General features: G+C 48.1%; 3 protein-coding genes across 3 annotated transcripts in view; 1 reads left to right on the forward strand and 2 right to left on the reverse strand.

Moving 5' to 3' along the window:
* Nucleotides 1-25,779, reverse strand: part of LOC306805645 (5'-AMP-activated protein kinase subunit beta-2) — a gene marked incomplete at its 3' end in the record, with an annotated part of 112,051 nt that overhangs the window by 30,094 nt on the left and 56,178 nt on the right. The gene's annotated exons all lie outside the window — the stretch shown is intronic.
* On the reverse strand, nt 209-6,797 carry PRDX6 (peroxiredoxin 6). Its single transcript, XM_079313648.1, has 5 exons — nt 6,645-6,797; nt 5,353-5,509; nt 1,690-1,836; nt 1,101-1,247; nt 209-774 (listed from the first exon to the last, which is right to left on the reverse strand). Exons 1-5 carry the CDS (start codon nt 6,734-6,736, stop codon nt 643-645), a joined length of 675 nt encoding a protein of 224 aa, XP_079169774.1. The 5' UTR covers nt 6,737-6,797; the 3' UTR covers nt 209-642.
* On the forward strand, nt 6,800-20,300 carry TADA1 (transcriptional adaptor 1). Its single transcript, XM_079313635.1, has 8 exons — nt 6,800-6,942; nt 7,656-7,747; nt 8,829-8,894; nt 14,161-14,258; nt 16,381-16,590; nt 17,493-17,644; nt 18,502-18,664; nt 19,566-20,300. The coding sequence occupies exons 1-8, from the start codon at nt 6,869-6,871 to the stop codon at nt 19,716-19,718; spliced, it is 1,008 nt and encodes a 335-aa protein (XP_079169761.1). The 5' UTR covers nt 6,800-6,868; the 3' UTR covers nt 19,719-20,300.

The following is a 25,779-nucleotide window of genomic DNA, read 5'->3' on the forward strand; positions in this document are numbered from 1 at the left end:
CTGAGGCACATTCTTCCTTCCCAGCAGGGGAAGCACAACTGCCTTGTCTGAGACCATGTGTCCTGGGACAAGCTGTCTTTCCAAAAGGCCCTCCTTGCAGAGCAAGAACAAGGGCAGTCTGTGCTGCTGCCACCCCCCTCCAGAGCCTGGGCACAAATCCCAGTAAATGCTGTGGGGACCAGCAGAGACACACAAGGGACACTGCAGGTAGTACTGAAGGTCAGTTTATTTGCTTGATTCCCTCTTCCACAAAACCTGGAAACAATCACCTTCCAGCAAGAGATGAGAAAGCAGTTAACAAGTGAGAGATTTGGCTCTGCAGCTCCTCCCCTACTCGTGGGACCAAAAGTTAGATGGCTGCTCTGAAAGGCACACAGCAGCTCCCTGTCCCAGCAGGACACCCCTTCTCACCACGCCTCTGGGACAAGCACGGCTGGGAGCAGAGGGACAGACACCCCCACAGGAGCCCTGGAGTCCCCCCTGCTCTGCTCACCTTGCCTTGGAGGCAGGAAAACACCAGGGTTCAGGGAGAGGTTTAGCAGGAGGGCTGGTTTAGTGCTGCCAGGCTGTGGATTGTGCAGTGCCAGAGGGGCTGGGCTCGGGAAGGCTCCAGCAGGACGGACAGACAGACAGACAGCCGCCTCACTCTGGCTGCGGGGTGTAGCGCAGGTACTTCTTGCCCGAGGGCAGCTCCTTGGTGAAGACTCCTTTGGGGAAGAGCTTCTTGGCTTCCTCCTCAGGTAAGGTGGGCACGACCATGACGCTGTCACCGGGCTGATGGGGACAAAAGGGGACAGTGAGGAGCTGGCAGGGTGCCATGAGGAGCCATGGCACTCCCATGGGAGCAGGGGGTAAGGAGGGGAAATGTGAGCCTGGCTGCCATGCTGGACAGAGCCTGCTCATCTCTTCCTATTGTTCAGGCACCCCTGCATTCCCCCTTGATCCCAAGCCCTGCTTTTCTGGCAGGTGGGTGAGCTGGCCCACCCCACTGGGAGCTTATGCCTTCAGAGGCAAGGCTGCCTCCCCACCCTGTGGGCCCCCTGCAAGGGAGACTGGCTGCCATTTCAATGCCTGGCTGTGAGCTTTGCCCTGCTCCTCACCTTCCAGTCCACAGGGGTAGCAACCTTCTTGTATGCTGTGAGCTGCAGGGAGTCCACCACTCTTAGGATCTCATCAAAGTTCCTCCCAGTGGTGGCTGGGTACAGGATGGAGAGCTTCAGCTTCTTATCTGGGCCAAAAACGAACACCTGAGCACAGGGAGACAATGTCAGGGGCTGGGCACATTTGCTGGCTCCTCTGCTGGATCTGCTCAGTCCTGCTGCTTCTCCCTCTCCTGGGAGCTGCTTGATCACAGGTGTTGGGACAGAGGAGATGCCATGGAGGGGATCTAGAGAACATCTGATGCCCAGGGATTGAGTTTTTGCTCTGGGAGCTCCTGTGTCTAACACCAGCTTGTTTTGCTACCTGTGCCCTTCTAGTGCAAGCACATGAGGGGAAAGTCCAGCAGATCAAGCACTGACAAAAATTAGTTTGGGATCAGGTGGTCGCCGTGACACAACCCGTGGTTCCAGCCCAAGAAAATTGTCCCAGCTCCTGAGGATGGCCAAGCCCATCCAGGTAAGGTGCCCCACAGCCAGAGGGCAGGGTGGCAGGCCATGGCTCTGTTCTGCTGTGGGGCCAGGCACTCACCACACGAGCAGTCAGGGGCATCCCCTCCTTGTCCAGCTCGTCAGGGTCCAGCATGCCCAGCTTGACAGCCAGCTCCCTGTTCTTGTCAGCAATGATGGGGAAGGGCAGCTTCTCTGCAGGCTGGTCCCCATTGTAGGCATTGATGTCCTGCAGAGACAAAGCCATGGGATGTTCCTGTGGCACCACCACAGAGGCAAGGCAGAAACAGGAGCTGCAGGAGCTCCCGACTTGCTTGATCTGAGGTCTCAGCACAGCCAGGGGCTCCTGACCTTTCAAGAAGTTTCCAGAAACCAGGTGACAAATCAGAAACCTTTGTGCCAGGCTGGGCTGTGCTTTGTTCTTGAGGGTCAGTTCTTTCACCCCGTGGAGCAGCTGCTCTGCCCAGGCAGTATGGAGCAATAAGGAATTCCTGCCCGTGTTAGTGACACAGAGTTTAACCACCTCTCACTGAGAACTGTGTCCTTCTACCAGCTCTCTCCTAGCACTGCTGACAGATGTGTGGGTGCCACTTGAACTGGACTGTGCTCCCAAGGAATTGTTTCTCTAGTGGCACAGCAAACCAGCAACACTACAGCTGACAAAGGAGGGACTGACACTCCTCAGGTCTTATGCAAGGGACCAGTTCCATTCAGTGAGTCACTCACAGCTTACTTAACTAAAGGCTCTCAAAAAACTAGAGTGGAAGCCTGAGTGCAAGTGCTGGGACACTGCTCACTCCTTTCTGAACCATGCCTGGGACAGAAGAGAAAACCATTCACCTCCACAGCCCTGCAGACTTTTCCTTGTGACCATGGTTTATGAGGTTCCTCCCTGTACTAGTTCAAACTGGATCTGATCCACAAATACACACACACACACACAAAAAAAGTACTTTGAGCATCTCCAAACCTGATCTGGACTTGACCAGAGCATTTAAGTTATCCCTGGAGTCTGCAATGCCACCCTCACAGAGCCCCAGCAGTACAGGCAGAGCAGCTGCCAGCATCAAAACAAGTAGAATTCAAGGTTCTTGCTCCACAACAGGGCAGCCTGTTCCTTCCCCCCTTTTAATGCTACAAGGAGACAAAACTGACTGACAGCCTCCCTGGCACTGCTGTGCTGCAATATCAGCTCAGCTGATAACCTCCATGTACAAATCTCCCTGCCTTCTCCAGGCTTTGAATATGGGGGAGCAGGGAGGGCACCCAGGGCTGGAAATGCTGCCCCTTGGCACTGCTCAGAGCTCACCAGCAGCAGCAGGAGCAGGCAGGCCCTGCACCCTTCCTCAGCCCCCCCATAGCTGCTGGTGCTGACAGAAGGGGCTGGAACCCTCCCCCAGCTGCTCAGGATGCTGCAAGCAGGTCAAGTGGTGCACACGTGGCCAAGAGTTTCCTTTCCAGCTTTTCTGTTTGCTTGTTTTCTGTGTCACCATGGCTCTGCAAAAAGGGGCCATTGATCTCAGCTGGGTTGTGGTCAGGCCTGCCTTGGAAGGAGGCAAGGAATTGGTTCTGCTGCCTTGTCAAAGCAGGGAAGGAAAGCAGAGCTGGACAGTTCAGCTGTGGAGAAATGTTAAATGCTCCACAGAGTCACAAGAAGCTGCAGCAAATGAGACCCACACACCCCTCTCTCTTTAGAGCAGGGGCTGGAGGATGAGAAGAGTTTCTGAGAAGCAGTATCTGAACCCTATGGACTGTGCCTCATTCCAAAATGCACGTAATTTCATGGCCTGGGGAGCTCTAGAAAACAGCCTCCCAAACCACACTCTGTGTTGCAATACAGAACCCATGATTCCCTTCACCTTGCCACTAATTTTCTTTCCAGACTCCAGGCTGAAACCAGACATCACTGGAGTGATTTGTTCACCACCAACTCACCAAGGTGCAGGTATCAGTGGCCAGTATTTCAGAGTATCACTGAAACTTCTGACATGCACAGCCTGTGCCAGCCAGGCCTGCTGGAGGACCTCAGGCATTCATCCAGCCCTTGGAAAAGCTCCTGACTGAGGAGGTTGGAAGGTGGGATCAATCCCTGGCTGAGCTACAGCTCCCAGACCTGGAGCAAGCCTCTGTTTTTTGGTTAGGGATGGCTAAGAATAGCTGTGACATCTCTGGCTGGAAAGCACAGCTGAAATTTGGCAGCAGAGCAAGCAGAAGTTTCTTTACTGTTTCATGCAGGATTTCAGCCACCCCTCTTGCCCACCTGCTTCCTTGCAGGCTGTGCTCCAGGTAAAAGCAGCTTCATGCAGAGAAAGCAGAGGTGTGTTTGAGAATGCTGCACAGAGGGTCCTGCCCAAAGTTCTGCTCACTCCTAGGGTTCTATATTTAGGCACAGGCTGCATGGAACACTCCAGCTTTCTGTGGATTTCTCCTCACAAACTGGATCTTGTGCTCTGGAGGAATTTCACCTGGTTCTTTCTGACAGGTGCTGAGCTAACACTCCCAAGCCTCTGTCTCCAAGGCTTCTGCCAGGCTCACAGAAAGCTCTCCACAGCTTGAATCCCTGCCCTGCCTGCCCTCAGCCACCATCAAGAGGCTGTTCTGCAACTTCTCCTGGCTTCACCTGAGGTTGTGCTGAATAATTCCATAGGATCAGCAGAGTCAGCTCATTGTTCATCTCTTTTTCAGATCACCCCAGCCTGCTGAACCCCACACACCCCAAGAGAGCTCAGCACTTCCCTCCCTTGACACAACTTACTGCTTTTCCTGCAAGAAACAGCCTGCCCTTCACAGAGCTGACTTCAATGGAAAGCTCCTTGCAAATTCAAAGCTTTTGCAGAAGTCAGCAACACCTGAACACTTTAGCTTAGCCAACCAGCAGATGAGTCTCCCTCACAAAAGCACAATGCAAACTTTCTCTTATGTCTAATAACATGTTATTTGCTAATTTGGCTGCTGGTTTCAGCCAGTTTGAGCAGCACAGAAATCTCATTTACTGTACATTGCTTTTTCTGAGGCTTGTTGGGACATTGGCCATGCACTGCTCAGGTACAAAGGTTGATTTAAGCAATAAAGCAATTAGCTAACTTCTAAAGCCAGTCAGTCATGAAATAACGTCTGAGTGTAGAAATTCCTCACCTTTAATGCCTCTTAGTGCATGCACCTCTCACCCCTGGAAAATATGTGAGAACTAACAGAGTGGCAGCTAATTCACCCAAAGAGTTTTACACTCTGGCCATTTCTGTCTGAAATACTCATTTTAGACCCCTACCACCTCTAGCCCTGGAACCATTCTCCCTGGCAGCACACACAGGCTGCCTTTGAAGTTTATCTTCAGCTCCTTCACTGAGTTATTCTACTTCCATCTTTTTTAATACTCCCTCACCTTCAGTTTAGATTTATTGTTCTCCTATTTGTGTATTTTTATTTAACTGTTTACTCTTCCCTGCCCAAGCATGAACTGCAACTTCACTCCTCAATTCTGCTGCCTCTTTTCCTTTCCTGTTCCATTACACAACTTTCCAGAGGTTTCCTTCCTCTGAGGTTCTGGCATCACCCTTTCAGCTAGTGCTGGGACAGCACTGCTTTCCTCTTGTATCAAAGAGCACAGAGCAGCCTGCACGAAGATGGAGAATTCCCCATTCCTGCTCTGAACTCCAGCACCCCCACGCTTTGGGATGTGACATCTGTCCCTCCAAGCCTGTGTGGGCTTGTGAGGTGCCCCCTGAAGGGTGCCCAGAGCTGTTACCTTGCACCAGGAAAGGTGGTCCTGCACGCTGTCGATGGAGAGCGCGATCATCTTGACGTTGCGCTTGCTGAACTCGGGCGCCAGCTTGGCCGCCCGGCCCAGCTCCGTGGTGCACACAGGGGTGAAATCCCGAGGGTGGGAGAACAGGATGCCCCAGCTGCAAGGGGAGGGTGAAGGTGAGACAAAAAGCTCTGTGGATGGCACGGTGTGGAGCGCAGGAACAGCTTGTTTATCTGCTAAGGAAACCCTGCCCTGTCAACTCTTCCTTCCCTAGCACGAGAAAACTCCAGGAGATAAGCTCTGAGAAACACCTTGCACCTCTTTCCCCACTCTCCCTCCAGGAGATGCTGGAATAGCTCATGGTTCTTGCCATGTGAGAAAGTTCTGTAGAGCCACACTGTGGCCCAGAGAAAGGCAACAGGATGGGCTGGAGCAAAAAGGACTTCCCAGGAGCTAAAGCAAAGCCACTCCCAGCACTTCAAATTCCTTTGCTGCACCACTTCTCAGCTCAAATCGTACAGATCTTTATTGTACCCATCTTCACCTGGCCCCCAGCACCACAGCAGTGGGGGAAATCCTGTCTGAGGGATTTGGGAGGGATCAGGTGAGGTTCCCAAAAGTGCTGTCTGAGGGATTTGGGAGGGATCAGGTGAGGTTCCTGCAGCTCTGCCGTTGCCGTGTGACCGACACGGGTCACTGGGAATTTATGGAGCAGTTACCTGGTGCTGAAGCTTTTCATACAATAACTACATTCTTTGAATGAATAGCAGCAAACCACCGAAGAGGAAGAAAGGTGCCAGGTGTGTGAGAGGAACAGCCAGTTCCAGAAGGCCTGAAGCTCAGAGGGTTCTATTTTCCCCCCTTTTGCTCTCAAAGGCGACAGAAGGGGCTGATTCCAGCCTGCCAAGCCGGGAGCGAGTCCCGAGCACGCCGGGAATGAGCGGCTGCCCTTGCGGGAATGGTGCCCAGCAGGACAGAGCCCTTTGTGTCCGCACCCTCCGAATTCCCGGGATGTACTGACACCAGAGCCGCTCCCAGGACCGGCCTGCGCTAAGCGCGGCTTTGCCAAGCCTGGCTTTGCCGCGCACCTCTCCTCGGGGAGGGGGCGATGGGCATGGGTGACTCTGCCCCCCGAGCTCCGCGCTTCCACAATAAAACCCCACATTTTGGGGTTTGCAATCTCAGCCATGCGCAAGGAGCGCGGCGAGCGGCCCGCTGCATCCCTGCTCCCCGCGATCCCCGGCGGCGCGCACATCCCCACCCCCGCTCCCGGTGCACCCCCCAGCGCTCACGAGTCTCCCAGGAAGTCATGGAAGCGGATGCGGCCGTGCGTGGTGTCCGCCTCGAAGTTGGGCGCCTCGTCGCCCAGCAGCAGTCCCGGCATGGCCGCGGCTCCCGGCGCGATTCCCGGCGCGATTCCCCGTGCCTGTCCCGGCGCCGCTCTGCGCCTGCGCGGGCTCCGCCCCCGGCCACGTGAGCGGCGGGCACGTGACGGCGCTGAGGGGCCGCGGCCGTGATGGCGACTTACGTGAGCGAGCTGGAGGCGGCCAAGAAGAGCCTGAGCGAGGCGCTGGGCGAGAACGTGAAGCAGTGAGTGCCCTCGGGGGGCGGGGGGTGTGCGGGGCCGGGCTGTCCCGCCCGGCTGGCGCGGGGCTGGGCGCTGCTCCCGGCCTGCCCCGTGTCCGTGCAAAGCCTCGGCCCTGCTGGCGGTGGGAACAGCGCTTTTGCTCCGCTGTCTGCACCTCAGCCTGATGCCTGCAGAGCTGCTAGACAGCGCTAAAGGAATAAAGCAGGCATTTATTAAAAGCTCTTCAAAGGATTCACCTTGAGCAGTGCAAGAGCCCAGCTGTGGCTACACCCAAGATGGGCTCAGAGTCACGAGTTTTCACACTTTCATAAGCTCTGGTCCATTCCCATATTGGGGTTAATTGTCCCATTGCAGCTCCAGGTTCTGCAGTCCCATCCTCCCAGATTCTCTCCTCAATTCTGCTGTTTGAACTTTTTGGGGCTGAAGCTGCAGCAGTGTCCTTGGTTCTGGGGCTGGAAAAGGATTGTTTTGTGTGACTGAGCTGGGAGGAGAACTTGTAACACTTTATGTGGAGTTCAGAGTCACACACTAATGTAGTACAGAATCTGGAAAATTCAAAACCTACTAAAACTGAAGGCATCAACCAGAGGTGCTGAAGGAAAGAGTCACTCAGTGCCAAGGTCTGGTTGACACAGTGGTGTTGGGAGGTTGGTCTCGATCATCTCCAAGGTCTTTTCCAACCCAATTGATTCTGTGCTTCCCTGCTGCTCCCGAGGTACTGGGCCAACCTGAAGCTCTGGTTCAAGCAGAAGATCAGCAAGGAGGAGTTTGACCTGGAAGCACGCAGGCTTCTCACGCAGGACAATGGTAAAATGACACCTGGTGTTCATTTCCCTGCCAGCCTGGAAGCTCCTGCAGGCTCCGTGGTGCTTCCTGAGCAGGGAAAATGCTTGTGTGGGAAACAGCAGTGGCCAGGGCTCCAGCAGCAATGGGGTTAAAATGGTGGGAGGAGCCCTGGTTTGCATGGGAAGTCCCTGTGTAACCCCGGCGCTGACTGACAAGTTGGCATTGTGTAAATGTGTCAAAAAACATGCTGTTCCAGCAATCAAAATGCCATTTTTTAGGAATGTCACTGTGGAGGCACAATCCTCTCTGTGCTTTCCATTTGGTTGTAGCCGAGGTAGGGGGAGAGAGCCCTGGATTCACCTGGGTGCATTTGCAGCAGGCAGGTCCTTCCTGGCCTGGGGGAGTGCTGAAGGATGAGATTCCTCTATCCTTGCTTCTCTGTGTCTGCAAACACGGGTGGGTGTTGCTGAGATTACTGTGGGGGCTCCTGGCTCCCACATTTGTGATCCCCGCAGGGAGATTTTTGGTGCTCAAACTCCAAAGAGGATCCTATAACCCTCTTGATACTGCCTCTGAAGTTGTTTTCACTTTCTCTAGTACACAATTACTCTATGTTCTGGAAAACCTCTGCAGTGAAGTTCTGTTTTATTAGAACCTCTTTCAACTGACTTCATCCTTGTGGGGCTTGCTTTCATTTTGGTGGATTTTCCAGCAAAACCAAAAGCACTGCAGTAGGGTGTCTGCATGGCAAGAGGGACAGCTGCTGCCCTGGCTGGCTGAATGCACCTGACTTGTCAAGTAGCTGTAGCACACTGTGTGTGTGTGTAACACTGAGAAATGGCCTCATTGTTTCTGTCCTGTGTGTAGTATCTTCTGCATTGTAGTAGATTCTCAGCCCAGTGGAAGAAAACTCTCAAAAAAAAAAAAAAAAAAGAAACAAAAAACAAAAACAACTTGAATTGAAAACGAACTGAGCAGGTGGGGAGAACACAATGGTTGGAAAGTTTGGGGAGATACTTTAGGATGGGTTTCAGGGGTGCCTCTGGGCACTGGTGTGCTGCTAATGAGCTCTCTCTGTGTCTTTCTCTCCCTCTCTCCACAGTCCACTCTCACAATGATTTCCTGCTGGCTATTCTGACCCGATGCCAGATCTTGGTCTCTGCCCCAGGTGAGTCTTGAGAAGCCTCATTAAACATTTGGTGTAGCACTGTGCCTGCCACTTGTGTGTTTGGGGTGTGTGTGCACAGACTTCAGTGCTCTTTGCCTTAATATTCATGGGGTTTTTTGCCACACAGATAAAAATGTAGCAGAAATAGTGTTTCAGCTGATTTCAGTAGAGATGCTTCTGTGACTAAAGAGTGTGTGCTTGGTTAGAGACTGGATTGCTGCCTGTGGTAATCTGGTTTGTTTTCTGGATTGGGCTGTGAGCTGAAGGGTAAAGGCAGATGCAGCTTTTTCTTTGATGTGCTTTCTCTGTCCTCTGAACTTTTTTCCTGGTCATTGTGAAGAGCTGGGTATTGCTGACTGATCTTGATTTCAAGTGCATATCTGATAGAAAACTGCTTACAGGGAGCTCTTGGTTGAGCTATGACCAATTAACCGCATGGTCTGCAGGTAGTTAGCATTTTAACTTTGTGAGCATCTAGAATTACATTTTAACTGTGTGGCTGTCTAGAATGGCTGTCCTCAGGGTTGCAGGGTGTGTTTGGTTTGGTTTTCAAGAGAGCTCTCATCCCAGAGATATGGTGGCAAGGGCAATTGAGCTGCAATTCAAGTTGTGGAACTGCTGTGTAGGAAAGGAGAGAAAATTGTTACAACTCACATGGGCTGAGACCTGAGAGCTGAGTTTTTTGAGACAATGCCTGTTGTAGCTAGGGGAAAAATAATGCCTGCAAAATTCATGGATGCCCATGGATTTTTGTGCTGGAACTGGTCCTTAACTTTAGTAGCTGTGCTAATTAAATGTTAATTGTCCCCCAGCTCCAAACTTGCTTTTTCTGCTCTTGATTGAACTTCAGAATCACCTTCTGTGTCCTAAACTTGCTCCCTTTTGGGATGTGGACTCAGGTAAATCAGAAGCTTTATGTCTGAATCTGCTGCTCCTTGCTTTTAACTTTGAATAATTAATTACACAGGAACAGTGATCCCCCTGATTATCACCTGGAGCAGCTGAGTCTGAATGAGAAGGGGGAGGGAGGCTGTTCTGTGAGCTGAGCAGTGAGCTGCTGTGAGTGTTGGACTGGAGTTCATAGCTCAGATCTTCTGAGAGGCAGTGGTCAGGCTAGAGCCTCTTGCCATGTGCTTGAGGTTGGAGTTTATTATTCCTGTGTATATATCCTGTCTGGGCTCAGCTGTACTGAATATCATTTGTCTCTTTATGCCACCCAGTGATGGTGTGCAGCTGTCTGGTCACCAAGCTCTCCCAGGTGTCCCTTTTTCAAGGGAAACTGAAAAGGATTAGGATTTCACTGTTAGGATTGCATGGAAGGTAGGAGCTCCAGCACAGAGCAGGGTGCTTTCCATATGCTCATCATTTCCTGCCTGACCTTTTGAATTTCAAGTCCCTGGAGGTCTTTTCTCTTGTCCCATTGCAGCTGCTCTCCTCAGAGCCCTCCAAGAATGCTGGTTGTAGTGGGGCAGCAGATCAGCAGCACCAATGTGTGGTGAACCAGGATCCTTTCCCACTGCTGGTCACCTCCAGAGCTTTCAGGCAAGCTTTGGCTGCCTCTCTTCCACAGGTTGCATCAGCCAGCTTGAAATAAGTCAGTTTAATCATGGCAGTGTGGTCTTAAAGACATGGTTTGGTGCTCTGGAGCTAACAGGGCATTCTGCTCATCCCTTCCAGAGGCTCAGTTTTGCTGTCCACAGATCAGTGCAGAGTCTCCCAATGATTTGGGATCTGATCTGTGCTGAGTTTCTCTTTTTGGTTTCTCTTACAGGCAGGATCTCACTGTCATCTGTGTGTGGTGTAGGGTTTTACATGCAAGCCCAGGAAAATGCAGTATGAGTGGAATACATCTAGTTAACATCTAGATTTTTTTCTTGTCCCCTAAATACCAGTCTGATACCTGCTATTTTTTTTTTCTTGGTGGTTTGTTTTTTTTCTTTCTCTCTGTATTTTTTCCCCCTCCATGTAAGAATGGAAAGCTAACAGGCTTTTGTCTCAACCACTGTCTTTTGGGTAGAAGGTGTTTACTTCATGATTCATGGAAATAGTAACTTTAAAGAAGTGTTTTTGAGGCGCTTGGCACGCTAACACAAGGGTTACTGATGCATACACTTTCCAATTTCGTGTGAGAAAGGAGGGGAAAGAACTGTCCTTAAAATGTTATTTTGTATTAAAATAGTAATCATGCGATCAGTGGTAAAATTGTACTTCATATTGTATTGAAATACATTGTTTGTTGGACAGTTGCAAGCACTCAGGTTAGCAAGGTTTCCTGAGTTAATATGTATCTTGCTTGAACTGTTCCCTCCTTTCCTAGCTAAATGTTAGCAATAAAATGAGACAATTGCAAGTGCTTGAGTTAGTGATGTAAGGATTTAATTTATTTAGTAGCAGTCTGATGCCAATTAAAAGGTGATTCAGTGAATTAGAGCTCAGGTGAAATAACAAACATTTTATTTCATCAGAATTGTACACAGGCTTTGCTTAGAGAGCACTCAGCTGTGAGATTGACTCAGGTTGCTTGTGTTTGCTTCCCTTCAGAGTACTGAGAAGGGAGGAAAAGTAGGAAATTGGGAGTGTGAGTTTTTGGCAGCCAAAGTATCAGCAGAATACCTGACCAAAACCCTTGTTGCTGCAAGAAGATTAAAACAAACAACCCCCTCCAAACTGAAGATCAAGTAAACAGGCATGGGAAATGTGTGTTTTCTCTCTGCCTGCTGCTTTCTGTGGTGACTTTCTCTCTATCTTTGTCCTTCCCTCATGCAGCATGTCAGGCAAACCTGGCAGGCTCTGTCTGCACTGGCTGCTGCTGTGCAGAGATGTGGCAGCTCCTAGAAAAATGTTTTTATCTGTTGCTGATCTTTGAGGGCAGAGCAGCAGCCACTGCTGTGGCTTGTTCAGATCTGATTCCTTTGCTAGCAAGATGAAATAAAAGCTGCAGACATCTCTGAAGTTTCATGCCTGAGCCAACCCAGCCTTGTCATTTGTGGCCAGGAAGGCAAGTACTGGTTTTCTTAGAATGCTAAAGGGAAATTTTGCTTTCTTCATCTAGTACAAGTCAGGCTTGGTAATATGAAAACCTGGAAAAGGAACCAAAAATTCTGCTATGGGCTCATTATAGTGGGGAGTAGGAGATTGTATCTCACCTTTTCCTTGTTTTCAGCTGAGTTTGGCTAAGTTCTTGTTAAATGTGCACGTTGAGATTCAGGTAAGTTGCATTTTTCAGATCTACTGTCAAAGTCTAAAAATTTAGTTGCCGTTTAATTTAAAACCTATTATATTATTTTTCTTTAAAAAAAAGTATTTTAAAAATTCAGACTTAGCTGTAACCTATTATATCTGTACAACACTGTCAGAGAAAAGCGTGTTTGCATTTTCCATCTCCATCCATTGCACTTTCTCTGGTCACAAATGAGGCTGTGAAGGATGTGTCTGAGACTTGATGTGATTCTCCACAGTGGTTTCCTCCTGTGGGAGGAAATACATCAATACATCACAGGAGGGCCTCTCCTGTGATGTATTGATGAGCAGTACAAGGTTTTGGGGAGGTTTTATTTATGATCTTTTAATTTCTTAAATTGACCAGTGGATTTTGACAGGAGGGTTTGTAGGCTATGGGTTTCCACCTCGCTAATAGGATGTAGCTAAACTTCTTGGTCAACTTTTATTTTAATATAGGGAGAATGTGCCATCTCTGTGTGCGTGTGTAGGTTGTTTCTAATTCCTTCTTAACAACTGAGCATTCAAAAACTTCACCTGAATCCTCTACTTCAGCCTGATCCTGTTGGAATTTTATTTTTCCAGTGCAGGGGACATGGTGCTTGTGAGTGTGGGAAGCTCCCCATAGCCAAGGACTTCTAGTCAGCCCCATTCCTTACAAACAGGGCTGTGGTATAACTGTTTTTATAGCAAATTGAACATAGTTAACTCTTGGTTACAGCAAATTAAGCATAGCTGGGGCAGCTGGAGGTTGGTGAGAATTGTGGGAGCAGGAGAGAACCACAATTGGGTGTTGGTCACTGCTAAGTGAGGCTAACTGGCTTGTGGGTGGTGAAATGTGCAAAGGCTTAAACATTAAAATAGAGACTATATAATGTTAACTTCTTGTCCCTGTCTGGAGGAAATGACAAATTCTGGCTGAGGTGAGGCCAGGGAATGCCCAAGACATTGCTGTGCTGTCAGAATTGCCTGTCCTCTGCTTTGGAGACAGCTCAAGTCCCTTCAGAGCCAAGTTAAGGTCCTTGGAGGTGGGCAGGGACCCAGCTCAGGGCATGGTCTGCTCCAAAATAAAATGATGCTCACTTGCAGTGCCAAACCAGGGCAGGAGGGTGCTGGAGGCACCCAGCAGAGGCTGCTCTGTAGCCACGAGAGGGCTGTCCAGTCTCTGAGTTGCACTTGCTCCCTGTCAGCAAGCACACACTTCCAGTGCTGTCCTAAGCCAATGTTCCCAGTGTTCTGGAAGGAATTAATTGCTCACAGATGCTGTAAACCTCTCAGCAGGAAATTTGCTGGGCTGTCCTTGCCAAGAGATGTGTGATTATCAGGATGTGGTTTGGCCTGCTGTAGGTGTAGCTGTCAGGCAGCATTCAGTGGACTTTTGAGCTGATAATGTGACCAAATGTGTTTATGTATTGGTACTAAACAGGTACCTCTTTTTCAGCTGTTTACTTACTGGTCACATTAGTGACATCCTGCTCCCTTCTCCTTCTCTTCAGTGTAACACAGCACTCAGCTGTGATGTTTAATAAGGATCCATGGCAAATCTTGCTGAGGCAGAAGAAGAGCTGGGGAGTCAAACTGCTCAATTCAGATGTTTTAGCATCTGACCTAAACCAGGAGTGGGTGAGAGGAGAACCCACCTCCAGGCAATCTCTTGTTCCTTCCTTTTGGGTTTTTTTACAGGTTGTGCTTATCTCTCTTCTTCCACCATGGTTTTTGTGTGGTGTGTGGACAGAAATTGCTACGTAAGTCATGGCTCTTGTGAATGAGTCAAAGTAGCTGAGGGGCTACCAAAGGTGTTCTCCCCTCAAAAACCCTTCCTCTGTGCTATGGCTGTTGATTTTGGTTTGAGGCTTAGCAGGTGGCCAAATATTAAAGGTTTCATTCTGGCCCTAAATGAGCAACACCAACTAAGTGAAGTTTTTTTAATTTGTTTTTGGGTGTGGTGGTTTTTTTTTTTTTTGGTCTGTTGTTGTTTGTTGTTGGGTTTTTGTGTGTGTTTTGTTTTGTTTTGTTTTTATTTGTTGTGTTTCTTCTCAATTTGTAGAAGGTGCTGGATCTCTGCCATGGCCAGGTGGCTCTGCAACTAAACCTGGAAAACCCAAAGGGAAGAAAAAGATTTCTTCGGTTCGCCAAAAGTTTGATGTAAGTCTCTGTGGTTCTCTTTACACATCTGCCAAATTCTTAAAATAAATGCTTTCCTATTTATTTAGGCAGTCAGGCAAAATTCTCTGACTAACTCTCAAAGAATTAGAAGCAAGATATTCCTTGGGTGTAATGTTTTCAGAAAATCAAGTTGTTTGAGAACTGAAAACATTTTTCAAAAGTGCTGTCTTCTGGTAGGTGGCACAGAAACGTGCCAGATCCAGTTCACCTTGCAGCAAAGGAAGGATCTGTACATCTACCCAGTACTGTCACATCCCTTTTCTGCACTTGTTTCTGTGCTGCCAGACCAGTGTGGAGAGATTTGGGATGGGGCTCTCTCTTCAACAGGCAGGGTTTGATAGGGTGCATAGTGCCCTTCTAGGAACTGTGTTTAGGCATTCTCTGTGTGTGCTTCACAGACCAGTGTTCCAAAGGAGTGCAAGTCCAGCTGAAGGCTCCTTGTATCTAGAAATTGTCAAATTACTTTGCAGTGCTCACAGCTGCAAGCTGAACTGTGATGTTCTGAATTCAGTCTGTGTTACCTTGCCTGTCCTTAAACTTCACTGTAACTCTTCAGGTCAGTAGCTGGTAGATGAGAGTTTCAGCAGCAAGTTGTAGTGTACTGGAAGTCTTAGAATTTGATTTACTGACTACCTCTAGGATGCACCAGATTTCTAGTGAGTGTCTGTACAGATGTTCAGGAAGGCTTGGCAGTAACCCCTGTATGAAGTGCATTTTATTAATGGTCTTGTCTGGTACTAGTGGAATTCTAAGTAGTGTGAACTTGGACATTTCGTAATATTTCCCTCACTAGCCAGGACAACAGCTGTGAATGACTACAGGTCCATTCCAGTTGCCTTCTGCTCTCCCAAAACACATTCCTCTTGAGAGTTGCTTACATTTTGAAGGTCTTTTTTTCCAGGCATGCAACTTTCCTGTAATGAAAGCATAAATCTTAAGAGTTATGGGGAGGGAAACCTGCTTTCACATCAGCAGTGGGTGGATTGGTTTTTCACTTTGAGTTAAATGCCACACTGTCCTTTGACTAAAGCATCCCCCCTTTCTCCCCGGAAATGAAGATGTGAGAAATCTACTTTGCTGCATATTCATTGTTCATATTTAAAATATGAACAAATATTCATTTATGAATGTGTCTGTCCTGGTACCCCATGAGAGCCTTGCAACAAACTCCATTCCACAGTCACTGGGGAGTAGAGGGAGTGTGAGGAGTCTTGTTCCCTTGCAGGTTAGAGCTGGGCCAAGCACTGCTGTGCTGAAGGATCAATAATTTTCATTTGCTTTGTTCCCCCTTTTATCTGGAGAGCCATCACAGGCACTCAGAGCTTGAGACTCAAAGCAGCCAAGGATTTGGGCTGGAATATGTGTGGCCTGGGAAATGCCTCCTGGTATGAATTCCTGTTCTGTGATGAGTTTTTTTTCCCTAAATAATCATGTCAGTTCTGAAAAATTGTCCTAATCTATCTCTTGGCTGTTCTGCAGCACAGCTCTGCTTAGAGTAGTGGAAGTACACAGGGAGATTGGAGTATGAAATTAGTGCTGGAATTGGGCTAAGTTTAAAGCATTGAGAAGTATAAGAATCAATCATGCAAGTTCAGGATTATGGGTTTGAATCTGGAGGGAAACTGTACAGATAGTGAGTAAAAATATACCCTTCTGCACAAGAAATGATTAAATAGATGAGAATTCCTCAACACAGAAGGTGTCTGAGAGATGTGAAAGTCTAGTCACTGGCCTGAGTAGTGTGAAAAGAGATAGAAAGGACAGTCACTGACCACATTTGGGATTCCCAGGAGAATCAAACAAATTAGCAGGTGGGGAGATACAGAGCAAACCAGAGCAGGTGAATCTTCATGTGGTGTGCAGAATTTCTTGCTGCAGTGTATTGTGGATATCCAAAGTTCAGGTGGTTTGGGGTGCTACTGGACATGTCCAATGAAATGACACCAACACTGACTTGGCAATTTCTTCAGCCACAAGTCATTGGGGAGGATTTTCTGAGGATTTTTGTAGGTGTATGCTTTCTGAGTGGAGAAGGGGTGTCCCCCCTTGATGAACCCAAGGGTCTGAATGAATATTACCTTTAATCTTGTGTTCATGGCAGCACCGGTTCCAGCCTCAGAACCCACTGTCAGGAGCCCAGCAGTTTGTGGCAAAGGATCCTCAGGAGGATGATGATTTGAAGCTGTGCTCTCACACCATGATGCTGCCAACACGTGGCCAGCTGGAAGGAAGGATGATTGTCACTGCCTATGAGCACGGGCTGGACAATGTCACCGAGGAGGCAGTGACAGCAGTTGTTTATGCTGTGGAGGTGAGGCTGGCCTGGGGTCAAAAGGCTCTGTGTGCAGTCTGGGGTGTTGTCCCTCAGCATGGGGTGGAAAGCTGCTGCTCTGATTGTTCTCCAATCACCCTTTTGCCCCAGTTTTGGACTTTTGCCTGTGAGTGTTGGTTTTGATGTACCTGCACTGTAACCTAGGCATGCTTAAGTAGCTGTTGTGGAAAATGCTGCTTCTGTCACTTAAAAGCAGGGACAGAATGGGAATGCCACTTGACCAGTTCTATATAAAGCAGTCTGTTACAGGCACAGGGTCTGGCCTGGCCATGAAAGAACAGGATCAGGTGAAGCCCTGGTTTGCCTTTGGCTACTGCTGGTGCATCACTTTCACATCCCAGGAATGACACAGCATTGATGTGTGGATGGTTTCTGCACTCAGCACATGGAGGCCAACGTGAGTTCCCCATCTGGGAGTGAGGCCAAATTAAGTAGTTGTCTGCTTGTTTTTTTCAGATGGTTCCTTCTCCAGCACTTTTCAGACAGATTAAAAAGATGTGTGAGTGGCTTTTCACTGTCGTTTCAGGGCGTGTATTTTAACAAGTATAACATCTAGTGTCAGTTATGAAACCTTAACCTTAATGAGAGGTTGGGAATTTCCTAGCATTGAAGACACTCCTTTGACATTTGAAGCAGGACATCACATATTAGAGTGTAGTTCACAGGCTGATGCTTACAGTGCTCAAAAAGTGCCATGTTCTCTGTATCCAAGTATTGAGCAATGAAAACATCCTGTTATTTGTCCAGATGCTGGTTGCCTTCCATCTTCATATCCCTGTGGTCATTGCTGCACTGTTTCTGTTCTGCCAGTTGGTGAGGCCCTTCTAGCCATGAATGAATAAGTCACCACGTCACAAGACTTTTTTTTTTTGTTGTTGCAGAACCACCTTAAGGACATCCTGACCTCTGTGATATCCAGGAGGAAAGCCTATCGTCTGAGGGATGGCCATTTCAAGTATGCCTTTGGCAGCAATGTCAACCCTCAGCCATATCTGAAGAACAGTGTTGTTGCTTACAACAACTTAATTGAGTGGTAAGGAGCTGGCAGCACAGGGATAATGTACATGAGTTTTGCTAGTCTTGGAATTACTCCATGGCTCAACTTCTTATATGTGTGTTGATGGTGTCTTGTTTTCACACACTAGGAAGGCATTGGTATGGAGGATTGTACAGCTAAACAGGGAGTGAGAACATGGGGATTTCCTAGCACTGGACTGTAGGGCAGTGTTACATCTCTCTCCCTTACCTGTGCTTGTCCAGCAGTTCATTACTGCTGTTTGGAAACTCCAGTAACAGCAATTCTCTGCCTTTGTGGAGGCACAGGGTTGAAACGTCAGTGGGGACCTGCAGGACACTGCCATCCTATCATTTCCTGCATCCACATGTGTTTATAGTTCCTTAGCACATCTTTCCAGTTAGCAGGGCTTTGAGATCCTCCTGTTTGGAGTTTTGGTGTCAAAGAGTTTGTGCAGCGCATCTGGGAGCGTTCACGTATGAGGAGGCAGTTTTGTTTGTCTGTGGCAGCCTCTAGCAGTTGACAGGAGGTCGTGGGTGTTTTATGATTTGGTTGTAGCACTACAAACAACTCTGCCTAACAGCCAGTGTTCCAGTTTAATGTTGCATGTGCCTTAATTTTTATGCTGGGTAGAAACTATTGGCTGCAAGCAACAAAAGTTGCACAACCGAGCCTGTTCAAGCATGTTGAGGGGTCAAGCCACACTCCTCGTTAAGCTGGAATTTAAAAGAAGTTTTTATTAAAAGAAGCTGAAATAATTTTGTGTGCATCTGGAGCACATCAGCTGGTGCAGAACAGCAAAGCCCCTGCTGTGTGACAGCCACAGCTGGTGCTGGTTTTGTGACTGGGTTGTTCTGTGCCTGCTCTGCCCCCAGCCCCCCCAGCGGCGCGACGCCCTCGGCGGGTCAGAGCCTGGCCCCTCCACCCGCTCCTGATGATGCTGAGCAGCAGGCAGCCCTGCTCCTGGCCTGCTCTGGGGACACCCTGCCAGCATCCCTGCCTCCAGTCAACATGTATGACCTCTTTGAGGCACTGCAGGTAAGCTGGTCGTGTCACACCTTTGTGTCACAAGCAGTGCTGCTCTGGGTGCCAGCTGCCAATCTTAGGCGTGGTTTATGTGCCTTATCTTCCCATAGTCTCTTTCCTTCTTTGCCTCTCAGATTCTTTGGCTTTGATTTGTTCCCACTGTTGACTTGAGGTTTAATGCTTGTTCTGACCCCTTGGTTGCAGAGCTGATGAGGAAATTCCCATCTTACAGCTGTGCAAGATGGGTGAACTCTTCCTCTGCAGCAAGGCTGCAGTGATTATATCAGAACTGAGCTGGACAGATTTTGATGGTGCTGCAGCAACATAACTTACCTGGCATGTCCCTTCTTATTCCTCATGTTCCTCCTGGGTACTTAGAGGAATACTTGGTCCTGACATGCAGCGAGTTAGCTGTGCTCGCCCCAACCCTGGGGAGGCATTTAAGGTCAGCTGGGTGAGTTTTTAATGAGGATATATATGGCTATGGTTCCCTCCCTCTCTGGCAGCTGTGGTGACATTGCCTATTTTAAATGTCTAAACTTAGCTGTGAGAAATTCCCCACTTGATCTCTGTTGTTGTGAACAGGCCTTGGGATTTTGTCTCATAGCTGTGGATACAGACCACAGAGCTGTGATCAAACATTCATGCCATGTTTAGTCAGAATTGTTGTTTCTATGGTTTTGATGACCAACTATTGATTGGCTTCCCAAGATCAAAATGACTGTTTCCTTAGCATGGCACCCCCTTAGAAAGTGGTGGTTGTGGCAGTGCTGGCAGGGAGCAGCTCTCCCTGTGAGACTCCCTTTGTTCCCACTGTGCAGAGCTGGCACCTAGAGCATCCTGTGGCAAAGGGAGGTTATTCCTCCAAATGTGTATGGAAGCATGCAGCTCGTTTTTCAACATGCATTTCCAGGTGCACAAAGAAGTGATCCCTGCACACACAGTCTATGCTCTCAACATTGAGAGGATTGTCATGAAGCTCTGGCACCCAAACCACGAGGAGCTGCAGCAGGACAAGATCCATCGGCAGCGCCTGGCGACGAAGGAGGGCCTCCTGCTCTGCTAGAGCCCTGCCAGCCCTCAGGTGCCTCCAGCCTGCTCCTGGGACTTGTCATTCCAAACCTGTGTCAGCATCTCCAGGATGATGTGATTTATGAGTCAGCTTTTCCTATGGAAATGGGACTGAGTTGTGGGACACTTCCTCTGCTTCCCCAGAGTCGTGTGCCGTGTGGAATACTCTCAGCAATGCCACTGAGTTGGAAAAGAGAAACAAGGACTGGTTTTTTAGGAAAAATAAATGTGAGAGTGGAAAGAGTTGGTTTTAAATAAGGTATGCTTTTGTCTTCTTTTGTGAGCATGGGGAATCTGTCTCTGTGCCCTCCCCTCTCAGGTAGTTTCCCATCTGAGCTCAGACTCCAGAGGCTTTGTCCAGCTGTTGTGGGATCCTTTTCATTAACTGGTTGTGGGGTGGGCTCTTGTGAAGATGAGCAATTCTCTTAGCTGATGTTGTTCCTCTTCCACCAGGGTAACTTCTCATTAGAAACTGTGACAAAACAAGGCAAAAAGGGAATTGTCTTGGTGTTGGAGGCTCCTTGGATTTGCAGGATGAACAAATCACTCCTATCACTTCCTTGTAAAAATATGCACCTTCATGTTACTTCATTATGAAATTATGCAGCCACACCTCTCCACATGGGAGATGTGCAGATCCCTGTGGAAAAGGAGAAATTTCACCTTCTGGGTTTCAGGTGCTCTCCTGTATCCCTGAGTCAGCTGTGGGAATTACCTTATTATAATAAGAAAATTCCATTGAAGTGTCTTAATTACTACATGGCCTGGGTTTGACCTCAAATGTGGAGGTACCTGCTGAAGTGTGACTCACTCACTGTGCCTCCAGATAAATGGAATTGAAACAGCTGCTTCTGGGGGAATATGAAAGGGGAAGCTCATGGTTTCATGTCATTCTGGCTTTCCTCTTCAGAATGTATTTGGATGGGGATTTGTCATATTTCTTGTGAAGTTTTCTTCTCTGCTGTACCACCAGGATGGAGGAAGGTGCAACTCCCTGATGTCTCTTCCCAGTTTTTTAGATCTTCCTTCCCTTTTTTATAACTTCCTTTCCTGTCTCCTGTAACAGCTGATGTTGCACCAGCGTTGTAACAGCTGTCCCTGTGTTCCTGGCTTTCCTGCATCCCCTTTGGGACCTGCTGTGGAGTCAGGCATAGCAAGAGGCAATGTCTAGGCAGGATTGGTGGCTCTTTTAATGAGATGATCATTTCAGCATTATGAAGAAACTGGGAAAGGCAAGGACACAGAACTGCAGCAGATTGGGAGCAGTTGTAGGTGGGTCTGGCAGTTTGTGGTTAAGTGGGGATTGGGGCAGAAAAGATGGATGATTTGTTTTAGTCCTCTTCTTTCAACTGCTTTGTTTTTCTGTATTTAAGCTGGTTAAAAGTTGACCTCAGTGGCTTTTACATGAGGCTTTTAAAAAGCAGCATTTAACCTTAGTAACTGTATGGTGGTGAGATCATCAAGCCACCCAAAATACAGACTGTGGGGTGTGGGAGGGAGATTTCCCAGATAGTTGTGATGCTTCTGGTGTAAAATGAAAGCATTGAGTTTGTTTGCTAGAAACTCTGGGGCAGCTCTGAGGATCTCAGATCTGAAGAAGGCACCCAGCCTCTGACAGCATCGCAGGCGGGTTCTGAAACAAGAATGCTCAGTGTGGCACTAGAATCTCCCTCCTGCTTGCCTGAGCTGTGTTCTGAAGAGCCAAGTCATCTCTTCCACCCTGACAATGTGGGGGATTTGGTACACCTGCTGCACTACAAAGGCAGGGAGCTCGTGTCAGCTGCATTGCAGAGATCTCAAAACTGAAAGGCACACGTTCTCAAAGCACTTTCCCATGAAGTGTGAGTTTTTGTGAGAAGCAATGCTTTACAGGCTTCTTGGGTCATGGAGCTGCAAGGGATCACAGAGTATTCTGAGTTGGGAGCTACAAGGATCAGGATCCCTACACTTAGGGGAATGGCTGTTCCCTTCTGCATGGGGGGTAGTCCAGCTCCTCCAGGTCTCCTCTTTCCAGCTCCTGAGGACTTGGTGTGCAAGTAGTGGGTGTATTTGCAGCTTTGGCAGTGCAGAGAGCAAGTCTGTGCTCTGGATCCATGTAAAGTGGTCTCCACACCAGTGCTTGAGGGAGGAGCTGACCCTGCACACTGCTGATCTCATTAAAACTTAACTTATGCATCCACAGCCAAAAAAATAAAGAAATAAAGTCTGAAGAGCATCAATAATACAGAGCAGCTGCAGCTATTTGGAAATCATACTTTGAAGTACTGATTTCGAGTCTCTTGAGACTTAAACCAACTTTATTTCTGTTTTTTAGTCATTAATCAGTGGCTATCATTATGCAGTTATGACTAAAGGATTGCACTGAGAGCCTTTTAGGCTTGGCTAACATTTTTTTTTTTTAAGGAAAAGATAATCCCAAGATGAATGGGCTGTCTGGGTGAAAGGCACCAGGAATGAGCTCAGCATGACTGAGCAGTAACTTGGGGAAATGTAATTGTGACCACCGACACCTGCCCCATCTTGCAGAAATGTCCCCACTGCTGGCTCAGCTGGCCCTAGTGGGGACAGGGGGCAGCAGGGCTGTGCCTGCAGCCAGCCAGGCTGGCAGGGAGCAGTGGGCTGGGCTTCCCTGTGCTCCTGCAGGAACAGGGAGCTCCGGGCACCCTGAGCCAGAACCTCACTGTGACATCAAAGCACTGAGGAATGTGCACAATGCAAATGAGCTGCACCTCAGAGCTGGTGCTTAACCACAGCTCTGTGCTGTGCCTCTGCCTGGGCTCTGGCAATAACCTGCTGCATCCCCTTCTGGAGTTTGCTTGACCTCAAAGGTGCTCGAGGTCCACTGGTGTTGGATTCTGGGGGGTTTCCCCTGGTGACAACCTTACCAGGTAATAGTGTGGCAATAATATTAATAACAGGACAGGTATGATGGTGTGACAGTGATATCCTTTCATCCACATGCTCCTAGAAGCAGTGTCCAAAAGCCATGTGTTCCAAAGGCAGGCACAAGAGAAATGGCTTAAGTTTATAGGGAATACCTGAGGATAAAGGTCCAATCTCAGATTCAGGACAAGGACTTGACCTTATATGTCAGAGTTTTGAACCAACAGAGAATCAGGGCTAGGAATGAGATTTACTTTGGAGAGAGCTAATTCACATCTTTGTAGTGCCCAGTCTCACAGGGTCTCAGGTTTATGTCTCCTGTTTCAGTTGGTTCAATTCCCCCATCTGCCCCTATTTTTTCAATTGCAAAGAATTTTGAAAAACCCTTAACGTACAATTTAACAAACAGGGTAATGACCTAAACACAATAACAACAACTACAAAAACCACTAAACCCATTTTGATTAAAGATAGAGCCCAACTAGGTAATTTTTGAATACTCTGTTGAACCAGTCATCTTTTTGTAACTTGTTGAATCCTTCCTTGAGAATTTAAATGCTGTGATGAATGGACTCACTATGATCAGAAAGATTCATACAGCACATGCCCTCAAAGTCCTCACAGCCATGCCCATGTGCCAGGAGTAGAAAGTCTTGCTGCTCTGTTTTGCAAGGTGGCATCCACATCTGAAAACAAGCCACTTCATGCAAGGGAGATAGTGTTGGTTTGTTACCTCAGCAGGCACACAAGATTATCTAATTGTCCTAAAGCTGTTTTTTGTGGCCACCCATGGCAGTAAAAGGGACAAAATTAATTTGGCTTTAACCCAAAAAGTGATTTCATCATTGCAATCAGATTTGAGTAATGTGTGGATATTTTTGCTCTGTTCTTTTGGCTATGAATCATTTCTATGTTGGGTGCCAGCAAAGTAAGCTTCCCCAAGCTACAAGTCCCACACTTAATATGTGATGGTATGGTAGGCCATGCTCTGTCCCCACAAATATAAAACAAACCCTGTGGTAGGTGGAATGGATCATTACTGGACTGAGAAGTGATGGATGAGGTGTAATTACCTCATTGGCTCTGATTTTTGCAGGCTGGGTGGTAGAGGGAAACATATTTCCTAATGATTTTTATTTCTTTTATGATTGTGGATCTTTTAATAATTTCCCATTTTGCTTTAAAAACCCCCAACTTTATGCAGAAATCCATTTCCACAGAGCTAAGAATCTCTAGCTCCTGGGGTTCAAGTGATGCATGTGGGAGCTTCTGGGTCCAGTGATCCCAGGCATCTACAGGATTGTGTTTCCATATGCCATTAGGATTGTTATCTTTCATATGGGTGACATTATTGATTATTAGCCATACATCTGTAGGCAGGTGAAAAAGGGGTCATCAGAGCTAGCAACAGACAGGCACAGTCTGTCTTATCTTATGGCTTTTGCCAAAAATTTTTTTTTTGGCTGAGGGATTATCCAAGTCTTTATGAGGAGCATGGAGCTGATCAGGATGGCAGCAGTGAGCAAGAGTCCTTTGGAGTCATATTTAATGGGATAATCTGTGGGAAAGCTAAAAAAGTTAGGGAAGTATAAAGGAATTCTGCAGCAGGTAGGTGTTTTATCTCAGGTCTCCTCAGTTTCCTTTTGGGATTCTTTTTGTGGAGTGTCTTGGTGTTTCTGTAAAGGCTGTAGATATGGTTTTACATTTTTTGCTGGAACCCAAATGGGTCCTCTACCTGTAGAAATGCAACATATTCTCTTCCCCAGATAATTAGTGGGAAAGGACCTAGAATTTGACTGGATTCTAGATCTTTGATTAGAACGGGTGGTCTCTCTTTTTAACTGTGCTTGTGTGGTGTTGGAAAAATGTCTGATAATTGGTGGGGTTAGGCTCCATAAATGAATTATTCAGAAAACTAAAAAACATATATAGCTTTACTGAGTACAGTAAATTACTCCTACAGGGTTTCTACTCTGCCTTTTTGTTGTTCTAGAATCCTTTGGAGGAACTCATGACCTCTTTCTACAGTCCTGTGGGGGAATGCCTGTAGTATCTGTTATTCCCCACATATTAAAAAAGATGATTTGTGAGACATGTAGGAATATGGACAAGGGAATATGTGACAAATAAAAGCACAGGCCTGGCTGCCTAAACACCAGATTGTCCAGGCCATGGAGGAGCATCTCAGTGCTCTCAGCAGCCCTTTGCTCACTGTCTGGTCTCATTCCTATTCCTGTAACTGTTTTTCGTTCTGATGGTGAACTTGGATGAAACTCAGAGACTTAGTCACAGCTTCTGCTTTCTGGGGCTTTAATTGTTTATTTGTTAATGCTCCCTGCAAATGGTAATCACAGGAAAATGTGATCCTTAGCCAGAGGCTGGGATGAACTGCCTGGCATGATATTGACCGTTGCAGTTTTTTGTGAGAACAAGATTTCCAGACGTGCACAAACGTGTCCTTGATCTCATGCTCCTCTCTCTGCTGGGCTGATATCAGTGCTCTGGGTGTGATCCTAGCACCCCTGGGCATGAGAATGCCCTGGGCATGGGTCTGTGCTTCCTCTTGGTGTCACAGGTGAGAGGGAGGAGCTGGAGCTGCTTTTCAAACTGAGACTGAGGAGGAAGAGAAGCACTTAGGGCTTTCTTTGAAAGAGCAGAGCATGAAGGCATGTCTGGGACATGTCTGGGACATGTCTGAGGCACATTTGCTCCCTGGGCAGGGTAACAGTGCTGCTCTAGTGGAGCAGGTGCAGTTTGCCCCAGCTTGTTTAAAGTCTGGAGCAGTCCAGAGGCTGAGCAAGCAGCAAGACGTGCTGCTGCTGGCAGTCATGCAGGAAAAGGCTGTGGGCAGTACCCCTGCCTTTTGGGAGGTTCACAGGCAGCTGCTCTCCTGTGGCACAGGAGGGGGTTCCAAAAGCCCCCTTTTGCTGCAGTGCCCAGTGGGAGGTGGGGCTCAGCCTGTCCCTCTGGAGCAGCTGTGTCCTTGCTCACGTGGCTGGGCAGTGCCTTGCAGCTGCATTGACCCCCAAACCCAAGGGGCAGCTGTGGCAGCCCCACTTGGCATCACTGCCAAATCCAGAGCTGCCACTCCAAGGACCCCAATCCATTCCAGGGGCCAGAGAAGTGGTGGGCACACAGGACATCTGGGCACAAAGGCAGAGGGAGGGACCCCA

The sequence above is a fragment of the Erithacus rubecula genome (genome assembly GCF_903797595.1).
Source record: "Erithacus rubecula genome assembly, chromosome: 10".
Classification (NCBI taxonomy): Eukaryota; Metazoa; Chordata; class Aves; order Passeriformes; family Muscicapidae; genus Erithacus; species Erithacus rubecula.

Bases quoted from the DNA above. Each gene is read 5' to 3' on its own strand.
- TADA1 (XM_079313635.1), top strand. From the start codon at position 6,869: ATGGCGACTTACGTGAGCGAGCTGGAGGCGGCCAAGAAGAGCCTGAGC. The intron at 6,943-7,655 runs GTGAGTGCCCTC...GCTGCTCCCGAG, and splicing joins CTGGGCGAGAACGTGAAGCA to GTACTGGGCCAACCTGAAGC. The intron at 8,895-14,160 runs GTGAGTCTTGAG...CTCAATTTGTAG, and splicing joins GATCTTGGTCTCTGCCCCAG to AAGGTGCTGGATCTCTGCCA.
- PRDX6 (XM_079313648.1), bottom strand. From the start codon at position 6,736: ATGCCGGGACTGCTGCTGGGCGACGAGGCGCCCAACTTCGAGGCGGAC. The intron at 1,837-5,352 runs GTAACAGCTCTG...TTGTCTCTGCAG, and splicing joins ACCACCTTTCCTGGTGCAAG to GACATCAATGCCTACAATGG. The intron at 775-1,100 runs GTGAGGAGCAGG...TGTCCCCATCAG, and splicing joins CTACCCCTGTGGACTGGAAG to CCCGGTGACAGCGTCATGGT.